Below are 12,553 nucleotides of genomic sequence, written 5' to 3' on the forward strand. Positions count from 1 at the left end.
AATGCTCCACCACATTCCTCGCACTTGATTCAGACTTTGTTGGTGAAAAAACAGACTCCTGTGGTTCACACAGGCTCCTTACTCTCCTGATATGGCTCTTTGTGACTTCTGGCTGTTCCCCAAACTCAAGAGGCCATTGAAAGGAACGCGATTTCAGACAAGAGAGGACATTATGGCTGCAACGACAGCCGAGCTAAACTCCATTTCGAAAAAGGCTTTCTCGGAATGCTTCCAACAATGGCGGCACCGCTGGGAGAAGTGTGTGGAGTCCCAAGGAGACTACTTTGAGGGTGATTAGGTTTCCAACGCTCCAGGTATGCCAGTTTTTAATTCCCCGGTCAAAGGTCGGATACTTTTCTCACAGGCCTCGTATATGTGACAGTCAATCCCATTATTCAGTTCAAAGAGCCAGATAAAGTCCTTATGGTGACATTGCTGCTTTCATTCTTGTCAGTAGTTCAAAATTAGGGGTGGCTATACTTGAATCCTAAGCTGGCCATTTAGACCACATGCACTTACAGTGCCATTTAGGTTGAAAATTCTAATTTCATTATCAAAGCAAAAGTTTTTTACAGATATGTAGACAAAAAAATTAATATGTCAGTAACACTTGTGTTAAATAAGCCTTAGAACTGGTTGAAAGCTAAATGTGTAACCATGATAGAATTTTTGTTTTTGTATTTCAAACATTTAAGTTATCTTGTGAAAAAAAATATCATTGTTTGCATGTTGGAGTAGGGTAATTGTAAGAACATTTTCTTGGATCTTAAGAAACAGTCTCAGTTTACAAAATATTAAAAAAAGCAGCATAATTTAAACAATTACTAAAGTACATAAGGGTGTTAACTTGTTTTTCAAACCTTTATTTTTCATTTAAATATCAATTCATTTGATTACCATTGGAGAATGTGTTAATTACAAAATAAAGCTTGAAAATTTGTTAGGTAAGTGTAAGCAGATATAATGAAAAGATTTATCTATGCAACAGAACTTATATTTATAAAAAAAAGATGTTACTTAAGGTTTGGAAGCAGATCTTGTGTGGACGATTAAACTGTACACTTGTAATATTCTTACCTTGATGAATTTAATATTGGTTTGCCTTTGAAAATAAAGTTCATTCAGCCTGATTATAAAAACACACAATGATGCACAGTTAACAAGAGACCAGCTAAGATGTGATTTAGAACTGGGTGACTGACTATATATTACCTATGAGCATTGATTACATTGATTAGTGTCACATAAAATAATCAGTTACTTGAAATTATGCTTACATCAATTAATGCCATGAAAACAATCAACTAATTGAAATCAGTTTTTTTTTTCACTGTTACTGTTTTTCAGTTATTCCAGTTATACAAGTAATCAAAAAGTTTGTTCAGCTTAATTGGTTAGCGTTATGACTTGGGAACGTAATTGGCTATCTGAAATTAGTGTTTCCAGTTATTACTATTTTTGATTATTCTAACTATCCAAGTATCATGTGAGAATAATCAGTTAGTTCAATGTAACCGACTAATGGGCCCAATGGTTATCAAATGTCATTAACTGCCCAGCTCTTATGTATTCATAGTATAGAGTAACCATTACTGATGATGATTCAAGTGTTGGATTCACGTTCATCCTTTTTATGTACTTCTGACAATACACTTTCATGTAGTGGAATTTGTTTCTTAGATTTTATTGAGTAAAAATCATTAGAATATTTTAAGTTTTAGACAAATTTGAAAATTAAACAGGTGTAAGAAATATGACTTGTAAAGTAAATATTTAATATTGTATTAAAAACAAGATTAAACAATAACACCAACATAAAAATGCTTAAATATTATGTTTTCCTATTTAGATATTGTTTTGATACAAGCCTTTGAATATTATTATTCATTATGTGGGCATTGTAATGTTATGGTCAATTTCACAATTCAATGATAAAAGTGTAGCCCAAGAGTTGATGGTGGATGCTGTGAGACAGTTGGCTTCCCTCTAGTTGGCAGTTTAAAATTAGGGATGGTGGCAGATAGCCTTATAGCTTTGCTAAAAATAGAAACAAATGTTATATAGTGAACAGTGACATTACTAGAAATTATACTGGTTCTAAACCAATTATTTTTATTTTTTTTATCATTATAGTTATTGGAATTATTTATGGTTATTCAATAGAGAACTTTTCAGTTTATTTTTATCAGTAATGTTTAAGTTAATGAGTTGTTATTGACATAGAATATGATAAAAAAAAAAGGTCCAGCATAGGTGTACCTTAAGAATATAATACACATAAGCAAGTGTAACTTAACCAAGACCTTACTAATATGTTTTTAAGTGTCCATGGTACATTGTTTTTACACTCTTCTTTAACATGTATGAATATTTAAAAATAACTAATCTGCCTATAGATATGGTCTAATGGTTTCTAAATTGAACTTCACGTAAATAGTAACAATTTTGGTAATTGTGGAAACTCATAGGAAAACTAATACACTAACATTTTAATAAAAATGTAAACCATTAAAAAAACAACAGAAATTTGATGAGTATACATACGGAAGAGTGAAAATATGTTTGAAATTTAATAAAAGGAAAAGTATTTTGGTTATTATCTGTATATATTTTATTAAATTACTAATCTGTGTTACAATACAATAAAATGATATGAGTTAATTTAAAAAGTCCTCTTGAAAAACTATCAATTTCACCCTTATTTTTTTAAATTTATTTATGCTTTTTACAATATTTCTTTTTTTTGGTCCCTTTTTTTAGACCCAGGGCATAATAATGGTCCATGTGAGTATATAACAAGGTTTTAATTTTTGTTTCCTTTTGTGTTGTTTTTTGCTCTTCTTAACATTTTCCGCTTCTTTTGAAAATCCATTTCTTCCTGCATGCTCTACTTTTTTTCTTTACTGACAAGGCTTTTGAGTACCATGCACTTGTCATTCTAGTCTGCAATCAAGCAGAAGCTTCTAGAATATATATATATATATATATTTTTTTATTTTTTAAAGTTAAACGTTTAATGTAGTTAAATTGCTGATAAGGGAAGTAGTATCAAGCTTATTATTTTTAACTATATATATATAGTAAAGAGAGAGTGAAACAGTTTGTTCACTAATTCCTTACAGATTAAGTCACAAATGATCATGAATCATTGTTTTTTAGGTGAATGAGAATGAAGGCTCTCAATGGTTTTCATTTAAGTACATACGTAGCTCCCATTTGGTGGTTAAAGAAGTTGTAGAAGAAAAGTGAAAGTTAAACTTTTTGTTTCAAAAGCTCTTGATGGAAGAATTTTCTGTAAAATCTTGAACTTGTATTATAGGAAACATTTGTAGATATTATTATTAAAATAATACTTCTCTACAATCTTACTGCTTGTTGGGATTCTTAACTTGAAATTCATTATTCTTTATGATTTTCTGCTAAAGTCAGTTGTTATATCAGCACATGAAACAAGCTTAAAAGGTTTATTAATTGTATTCCATTTGACAATGTGGTTATTTTTCCAAATCTTTTAGTAAAAGACAGTATGTATGTGATAGTTTTAGGCTAAACTGTTTCAAATGGATGTGTAATAAAGTAGAGCTTTGGAGAAACCTGTGATTCAAATTCTTGTTCAATCGTTGTTTGGATTTTAATTTCATATATGCTGCTTAACGGCAGACTTTGTTTTCAGTGCTTTCTATGTTAAGTCCTAATGATAAGATATGTTTTTACCATTGTTAAAATCTGTGCTTAATTTCCTGCTTTTTTTTTTTGAAATATTTCTTCTGTTAAGATACCAAATGCATGTTTGTGGGACAGCAGCAGCATGGTAGTTTAACGTTTTTCTTCTTCAAAGCTAGAATGCATGAAAAGTGTAGTTACTGTAATATTCTGTACTTTAATATTGATGGAAAGACTTGTGACTTCATCTTAATGTTACATTTATGATTTTACATTCTTTTTTTTTAGAATTATGCACTTTTAATGGTTATGGTTTTAGAATGTCTGTATTGTATCTGTCAGTATCACCTACCTTGTTGAGGGATAACTACTGCACATAAATACTTTGTTATTTATCAGCTCTTTTGTTGATGTTTATATTTATTTATTTTTATTTTTTAAACTTTTGAATATGAATTTATATTTATTTTTTGTAGTTGATATGCTTCAATCTACTACACTTCAGTTATATATCACAAAAATAAGAATGTTTTTTTAATCCTTTAATACTAAATACATGCAAACATTTATTGAGGTTGAATTTTTTTTTCTGTATGTATGAAAGATTTCGTTTTTGTTTTTAATGACTAGGTGTAATTTTTGTGGTGGAAGAGCTTGACTTTGAGTCCCGTCAACAACACCACATTACCCTGCGAGCCACCGATTCTGTGTCTGGAGATTATGCAGATGTCTTAGTTGACATCCATGTAGAAGATGTAAATGACAATGCTCCTATGTTTAGTCAGCCAGTTTACAATGGGTCAGTTTCTGAAGCTACACCATTTGGAACATCCATCATGAAGGTTCATGCCACTGACAGGGACACAGGGCCTAACCAGGATGTTCAGTACAGCATCCTAGGAAATGCAACAGCTTATTTTCACATAGATCCTGCTGATGGTATAGTCTTCATCAAACATTCTTTAGATCATGAAACTCAGCCTATGCATCATTTTGTTGTCATGGCAACAGATGGGGGATCTCCATCTTTAAGCTCCACAGCAAATGTTTGGGTCATAGTTTCAGATATGAACGACAACCCTCCATCTTTTGGATATTCATCTTATAGGTGTGTTCTTAGCGAGCATGCTGAACGTGGACAGTTTGTTACTATGGTTATGGCATCTGATCTTGACATCACAGACCAACCAAAACTGACCTACTCTATTGTAGATGGTAATGAAAATCAAGCCTTTGTTATTAACAGCACTACAGGTGGGCACTACTGAGATTTCATATATATTCTGTGATAGGTTTTTATTTTTCTGTGATATTAAATGAAATGTACTAATACTACTGAACTTCTGTTTTTAACCAAATAATAAATTTTAATTTACAAAAGCAACTGTGATTATAAGTTAATAACATAGATATCACTTTTCTAAAACTTAGCATTATATTAGTACATTATATTTTTATATTTGAATGATTAATAGGACTTCCAATTAATGTATTACATAGAAACATTGGTAAAATTATTCATTCTCTTATTACATTATACTCTGAATAATTATTTTACATCAAGAACAAGGTAAAATAACAAACATTCAGGCTAACTTTACAAGAACCACAATGCATTTTTGAGTTTAAGTTTAAAGCTCAGTTATGGACTCTTTTCAAATGAGAGACAGTGGTTTTTCCCATGACTCTCAAGACAAAATAAAACTTCTTTTAACTTGCTTTTTATGTGTTAGCTGTAATTACCTTATTTTACATACTGTTTGCTAGGTTTGGTCTCTTCATTTAGTGTGTATATTGTGTCTTTATAATTCCTTTGCTGTATATGTATTCCTTATCTGTTGGATATTATGTCCTCATAAAATTACATATTGTGTCTGTTAAGTGTTGTTTTCTTATTAATTGTATGTAGTTTTTTTGCTAAATAGTGTCTCACTGTGTACATTTTATAAGACTGTTCATTTATTATGTGTTGTGCATGCCAGCTATTTTTTGTATTTTGTCTGTTGGATATTGTTTCTATTTATTCTTTATCTTATGTCTATTTGTATTCTCTTATTTAATGTATATAGTGTTTATTATCATCATAACTTCTTTGACTTGTGCCACGGGGCACTACTTTGGATATCTCAGCATCTATCTTTCTCCACCTGTCTTTGTATTTTTTAGCACTTAGCTGTTCATTTTTAGTTAGGCCTGTCCATGTATTTGTATTATCTTGCATGTTGTTCTTGGCTGACTTCCAGTTCTTTTGCTTTCAACTGTTCCTTGCATGATGGTGTTAGCCAAAATGTGTCACATGGTTACACCACTTGAATTTTCATTTCTTCCTGATAGCAATAAGAGGTTTGTGGTTTCCACTGGCAGCTGCTGTTTGCTGGCAGTGTATGGGATGTGACGCAACCTTCTATAGTATCTTATCTCAAAGGACTGCAAACTTTTCGGTTTCACATGTCAGAATTCATGACTTCCATTTTAAATTCATAGAGGACTTGAGTCATATTTTATTCCAGAGTTGAATTCTTATTTTGATTTTTTGACTTTTAGTTCGATATTTATCATAACATGATGACTGCCAAAATGTACTACAGGGAAAGTGCAGGTTTTAACTTTGTATATCCTGGCCTGAAAGCATCTTGCCATCACAATGTTTTCAGTTTAATTATTGGTTTCACAGTTAGTTGAATGGAGATTATTATCCTCGGTAGCTTCTGGGGGTACAATAAAATGACTATTCTGCAAATTCCAGTAGCTATAAACCAGAATCAGTTTTTTGGTCCATGCTGAAGTTTTGTATCATTCCCTTACAGACTATATGTATATGCATCTTCACTCACTTTTGCATTACAGTCTACTTGGCTCATTTTAATATCTTTATTTGGAATCTTGGCCAGGAACATTTCTGTCTCTTGGTAGACTGTGTCCACTTCTTCATCCTTTCACTTTGTTGTTGGGGCATGTACTTGTACAGTAATTATGTTGAGAGACCTTGCAGCAACTTGGATGGAGATTAGTTTCATAAGAATTGGATTGAATTTGTTAACTGACTTGATGTTATCTTTAGGTTCAAGGAATGCTCCACCTTACTATATAATTTCTCTTTTCCCAGTATCTGTGCCTGTCCATCTCCTCTATGCAGTCCCATCATGCTCCACATGTATCTGTCCTTCTCCACTTGTAGTTCCTTGAATCTTCCTGTATCATGGAATATTCTACCATTCTACATGCTGATATGTTTTGGCTGCCAATTTTATCTTGTGCTTGTCTCCAGTAATACACATATTTTCTTCATCCTAGAGTTATCTAATAATTAAGTAATGTAGACATTCTCGAACAGTGCCACATCTAATCCGCTGTTGAGTTGGCTGTTTTTGTTGTCACTGTCATAGTGCTTCAGTGGGCAAATAAGGCTGTTGTGCTTATTTCCTTTCCAAGTATGGAGAGGATGTCATTGGTTAAGTCAATGAATTAGAATTTCTGCCTTCTGATAACATTTTGTCTATCACTGGTCCCACTATACATATCCCTCAGGAGATCATATGCCCATAGCCATTGGCATTTCCTTGGACATGCCAAGTTGGTTAACCTCCACTCATCATTCAGCATTAACAACTGTAGGTAGTACTGTTTATTATCATTATGGTAATAGGAATAACATGACCTTACATGTAATGTGCATGTTAGTGTGGTATTTTCAGTTACACAGAGTAAATGAGTAGGGCCCACAGAAACAGGAGATCTGACTAATAATGTATATTGGAGGTGGATTTGTTTCTCCCTAAGTGTGAATGAGTTCAGTGCAAACAAAAAGATGTTACACAAGAAATATATACAAATCACAATCTTAATTACAAACACAATCAAAGTTTATATGAAACAAGAGCAAGAATTTACAGCGTATGTTTGTGGAACTGGAGAGGGAGTGAAAGAACCTTTAATAGTTCTTCCTCACCAGTTTAGTGTACCCCCCTGTAAACTAAATTAAATATAGTAAACTAAAAGTTAAAAGATTGATTTGTACAGTTACAAGTATCACTTAATCTGCAAAAGGCTGAATAGTCTACACGAATCTCAAATCTCTAAAAAAATCTTTAGAAAATTAGAATAATAGGGGTAAGCTGGGCCTTTAGATACAAAACCAAAGTATACATACACAAAACTAGGCTGCTCACATCTTACATCTCACTCATGTGACCCACTCTTGCTTTAGCACAAGAGCAGGGAAGTCCAGAGCCATTTGCCAACAGCAGAGACAGATGTTTATCTTTGAACATCTTGAATGAATCAACACCTATCTTTACTGCAAGAAAACATGCTTAATGACCAGTAAGAGTGATTCTGAATGACTCTGTCTACATGAACATTTAGAGTAAGAAGAAGCTGTTTACTTGATCAACTTTCTATATTGAAACCAAACTGAAGAAAACAGAAATTTTGAAAAATCTTATATATTTACTAATGGGGTAGCAAACATGTGGTATCATCATGTATTACACTAGGTAATTTGTCCTCATTGTATTATTATCTGTTTTGTATGATCTCTATGCATTTCACATTATTTTTGTATTTAATGTATGCATTATTTAATGTTTGTTACATTTGATTGCTCAATATTTGTTGTGTCTTCTAAGTATTATTAAGTAAGGTAGTATTTAATAGTAGGGATCAACAAGGTTACCAAATAATTCACGTGTTAAAAAACCACCCTATTGAATTCCTATGCAAAAAACTGACCATTCAAAGTACTGGTTACAATATATTATGCACATGTATACGAATAATATGTTAAAAAGGTCGCTAACATTTCCAGTCTAACAATTCAGAAATTTGTAAAACAACAACTTTTTCATCTATCGTTTTAAAATCTACCCATCTAGTATTACTTGTTTGTGTACTTATTATTGCAGCATTTATTTTGTTTTGGATACTTCTTGTAGTAATTCTACAAATAACCAACAATCCCTACTTTCCATTAAAAATTTTAATTTTTTTTTCCTGTTTATAGTTTTCATATTTAATGTATATGTTGTGTCCTCAAAACTTTTTTCTATCATTTCTTAAACTTGTTAGATCTACTAAATGTCTTTGTTTAATACAGTTATTATTTCTACTAGGTGTTGTTTCCTTATTTAATGCCCACCAGCTCTTGAAACAGTCCACTTACAACTTGAATATCTCAGTTACTGATGGTGTCTACTCCAGTTACACTCGAGCTTTGATTGACATAGTGAGTGCTAACAAGCATACACCTGTGTTTAGTCGCACAAAGTATGAAGTTGCCTTGCAGGAAAATTTACCTCCAGGCACCAAAGCAGCAACTGTTAGTGCCACAGATAAAGACAGGGGAAGTTATGGAATTGTTCGTTATTATATACACAGTGAAGAATGTATGAAATTATTCAGCATAAACCATAGTTCAGGTAAAATAATAAATTAAATGTATTCTTTTTTTCAGGTTAATCATACTAATTATTAACTTGGAATACAAAGGTATTTGCTCAAGTAGTTGTGACAGAAGCTGGTTTATCTAGTGTAGGGTTTCTATTGACAGTGGTGGTATAGAAATATTGTAACCAATAAAATGTGTCATTCACCTGGTATGAAATCAGATAGTGAGTTTGTTTCTGTTAACAGTGGTTGTTAGTTCTCTTGACATAATATAATTGTGCTTGCTGTTTATGCAAAGGTAATTCAAGATGAACAGTAATGTTTTTAAAGTAGTATAAGCATAGAAAGAGATTCTACCAAGGTAATACAATGTGTGAAAAATAAAGTAACTATGGTAACATAACCACCAGCACTAATGATGTTATGGTAACATACTCATGGAAGATAATATAATGATGACTACTATTGTTGTTATGGTAATATAGACATGAAAGACAATGTTACTAAAGTAATGTTACCATGACCACCAATATTGTTATGGTAATATAGGCACAGGTATGGTAGTTATGGTAATATAAATATGGCAGGTGATGCTACGTAGATAAAATATAACCAGAACAACTGATATGACTAAGTTATTGTAACTATGTACAATTGTTGTTATTATTAGGATAATGTAAGCAAAGAGAGTGATGTTAAGACAGAGTAACGATGGACTTAACATACTAATTGATAATATAGATTATGTTATTAACCTAATACATGTATAATATTGTTACTCACACTGGTAGCAAAAAATAATATTAAAGTAATAGAAATGTCCATGTGATGTAACCTTAGACATTGATTTAAGTGTGATAGTGTGACTTTTGAATGTCCTGTTATTTAAACCTCGTTAGTGTTGCAACATTACTGGGTAGATAGTATCTATGAACAATACATGTGTGTGTGTGTCTGTGCACTCTCTGTATATATACATATATATCACTTACTGAATTACTTCATTTATTATATAGTGTTTTGATACACTTTCAATTTCAGTAATTTTCTTAATTCCAAGTATTCTGAGGTTTAGCAAATATACTGCCATAGCTCTGAAAGTAAAATACCTATAAAAATTGTGATAGTTTCTTTTTTTTTATATGTATGTGTATTAATACAAATTTAATACAGTTAATACAAATTTGTAGTGATATGCCTATCTGTTTTTAATGAGAAAAATTTATTCTGAGTTACTGTATTTTAAAGAAAAATATCTATTAAAATTTCTTACTGGTGGATTAACAGAAATGTATTTAGTAGATGACTTGTGTTTTTCATTAAAACAATCGGACATTTTAGGTAATAGGAGAGAAAAGAAATCTATTTTGTTGGGATGCGATATGGCTTCAGAATCTATAGTTGATAAATTTATGCTGTTTATTTTAGTATATTTGTTAAAATTTATGCATGTATAATATTTTTATCACATGGAAGGTTTTTAACTTTTTACCAATAGGTGAGATCTACACCAAAACATCATTAGACAGAGAGAAGAAACAGTTATATGAGATTCCCATAGTAGCTATAGATGATGGAGGGCGTTCAGGCTACAGCACAGTTAGACTTACTATCACAGATATCAACGACAATGCTCCTCAGTTTTTAGTTGCAGAATACCAAGTTAGCATTCACTCAAATATGACTGTTGGCACAACCATTTTAAAAGTAAGAACAAAATTTTATTTATAACAAATCCAAAAAATACTCTAACAGTAGTTAAAAATTATTACTTTTAGTTAATTTTGTGCTTTATGCTACTTTTAACTATGCTGTATTTAGAAGAACAGTGCATGTTTAAAAATATAAAATTTTAGCAAGTGTAAATGTAATATTTTTTGTATATGGGAATTCCAAAGATGAACACCTTTTGTAACCACTTATGCATTAATAGTCAAAAATGTTCTCTCATTTTAGTTGGCAGAAATCAGTATTTTTAAAATTTATGTTGGAAAAATGTAAAAGTACGATAATGTGTTGCCTTCCTAGCAATGTGCAGGATAGCTTGTGAAATATTCAAGAATATAAATCTTTGAATATTTCACAAGTGTTTCTTAATATTGCTAGGAAATTGTAGATGTTTTGTACCATTACACATTATCATGTAGGCTCTTACTTAGAATATTATCCTGTAGTGAACAGTAGCTGTTTAAATACAAAGCTTATAGTGATAGTTATATTTCTTATAAACAATTCTCATCTTTCTGTTTTTCTAGTTCCACAATACTTATTCAATGCTTTTTTATTACTTGTTAAACAATGAACTATTTTTTTCAAAGAAACGGGCAATGAAAGCATGATAATGATTCATAAAAAAAGAAATAAACTATAAAAAAAGGAAGCTTAAAAACTTTAGAAACATCTCTTTTCAAAGATTTCTGAGAAATGGTTTTAAAAAAACAATTTCTATCATTTGTAATTTTCTACACACAAACATTTGTTGTTTAGTTCTCTAGTATGTTGTGCCATTAGTAACTTTTTGTACTTATCATTTAGTACAGTGAAAGAAACAGTCTTTAGATTTACACATGTATTGTCACAAAAAAAGAACATCCATTAGTTTTGTTTTTTTTATAGAGTTATGGAAAAGTTTTAAGTGAAATGTTTGTCAGTTTTACTGTTTGTATCATCTGTTTTAAAATTACTATCTTATTTCAAACATTGTTTCCTATTACTTGTTTAATAATTATTTCAATTCACGTTAATTATAAATGTGTACTATATCATTTTGAAACCTGAGCTAAAGGATATTCTCATTATGTTATAAATACTTAGCAATTCTAAGAGTTGAAAGATGTGAAATTACTGGTTTGACTATATCACTGAGATTGTGATTACACTGTACTTGGATAGCTGAAAATATTTGTAATTCAGTGTTGTTGTTTTTACTGGGTAAAGCAGAACATAAAAAATGTCAGAAAGAGACAGAATATAAAGTATACCATGTCTTTTAAACAAATTTTAAATATATTTTAGTGATATCAGTTTTTGCAAATTTTTAGGTGCATGCATTGGACTTAGATTTAGGGGAAGCAGCATCTTTGGAGTACAGCATTTATGAAAAAAACAATTCTGAAATTCAAAAGATGTTTCACATTACCCATGACCAGGGGGAGATTTATCTAAAGAGTTCAGCTAAGGGACAAGGTTGGCATTTTTGATATTGTCATTTTCAGTCTACATGTCTATGCTTGATTAGTTGAAAGTTGTATGTGTGTGTGTGTGACTATGGGTGTTTATAAAAAATATTAATCAATGACTTACAGATTTCTAGCATTAATTTATAGACAAATAGCAATTAGGAATATCTCTGGGTATATATCTGCTATCATTCTGAATTGGCTTTCTATATTTACATAAATGTCAATTTATATTAAAACACGAAATAAATTTGAGAACACTATTTTGTTATTTGCTCTCCCTCTCTCTCTATATATATAGAAATTAATACTTAAACAGTCAAGAC

General features: G+C 31.0%; 1 protein-coding gene across 4 annotated transcripts in view; it reads left to right on the forward strand.

Annotated features, from left to right (window-relative positions):
* The window catches only part of LOC106458452 (fat-like cadherin-related tumor suppressor homolog), a 171,380-nt gene that overhangs the window by 124,220 nt on the left and 34,607 nt on the right, over nt 1–12,553 (forward strand). For 3 of the 4 annotated variants that reach the window (XM_022384954.1, XM_022384974.1, XM_022384960.1), the window contains exons 14-18: nt 2,761–2,784; nt 4,294–4,917; nt 8,775–9,080; nt 10,547–10,755; nt 12,090–12,234. In XM_022384954.1, coding sequence (XP_022240662.1) covers nt 2,761–2,784; nt 4,294–4,917; nt 8,775–9,080; nt 10,547–10,755; nt 12,090–12,234 — 1,308 coding nt within the window. The remainder of the gene's footprint in view (nt 1–2,760; nt 2,785–4,293; nt 4,918–8,774; nt 9,081–10,546; nt 10,756–12,089; nt 12,235–12,553) is intronic. The other variant, XM_022384968.1, reaches the window with a different exon arrangement.

The sequence above is a fragment of the Limulus polyphemus genome, unplaced genomic scaffold, assembly GCF_000517525.1.
Source record: "Limulus polyphemus unplaced genomic scaffold, Limulus_polyphemus-2.1.2 Scaffold23, whole genome shotgun sequence".
Lineage (NCBI taxonomy): Eukaryota > Metazoa > Arthropoda > Merostomata > Xiphosura > Limulidae > Limulus > Limulus polyphemus.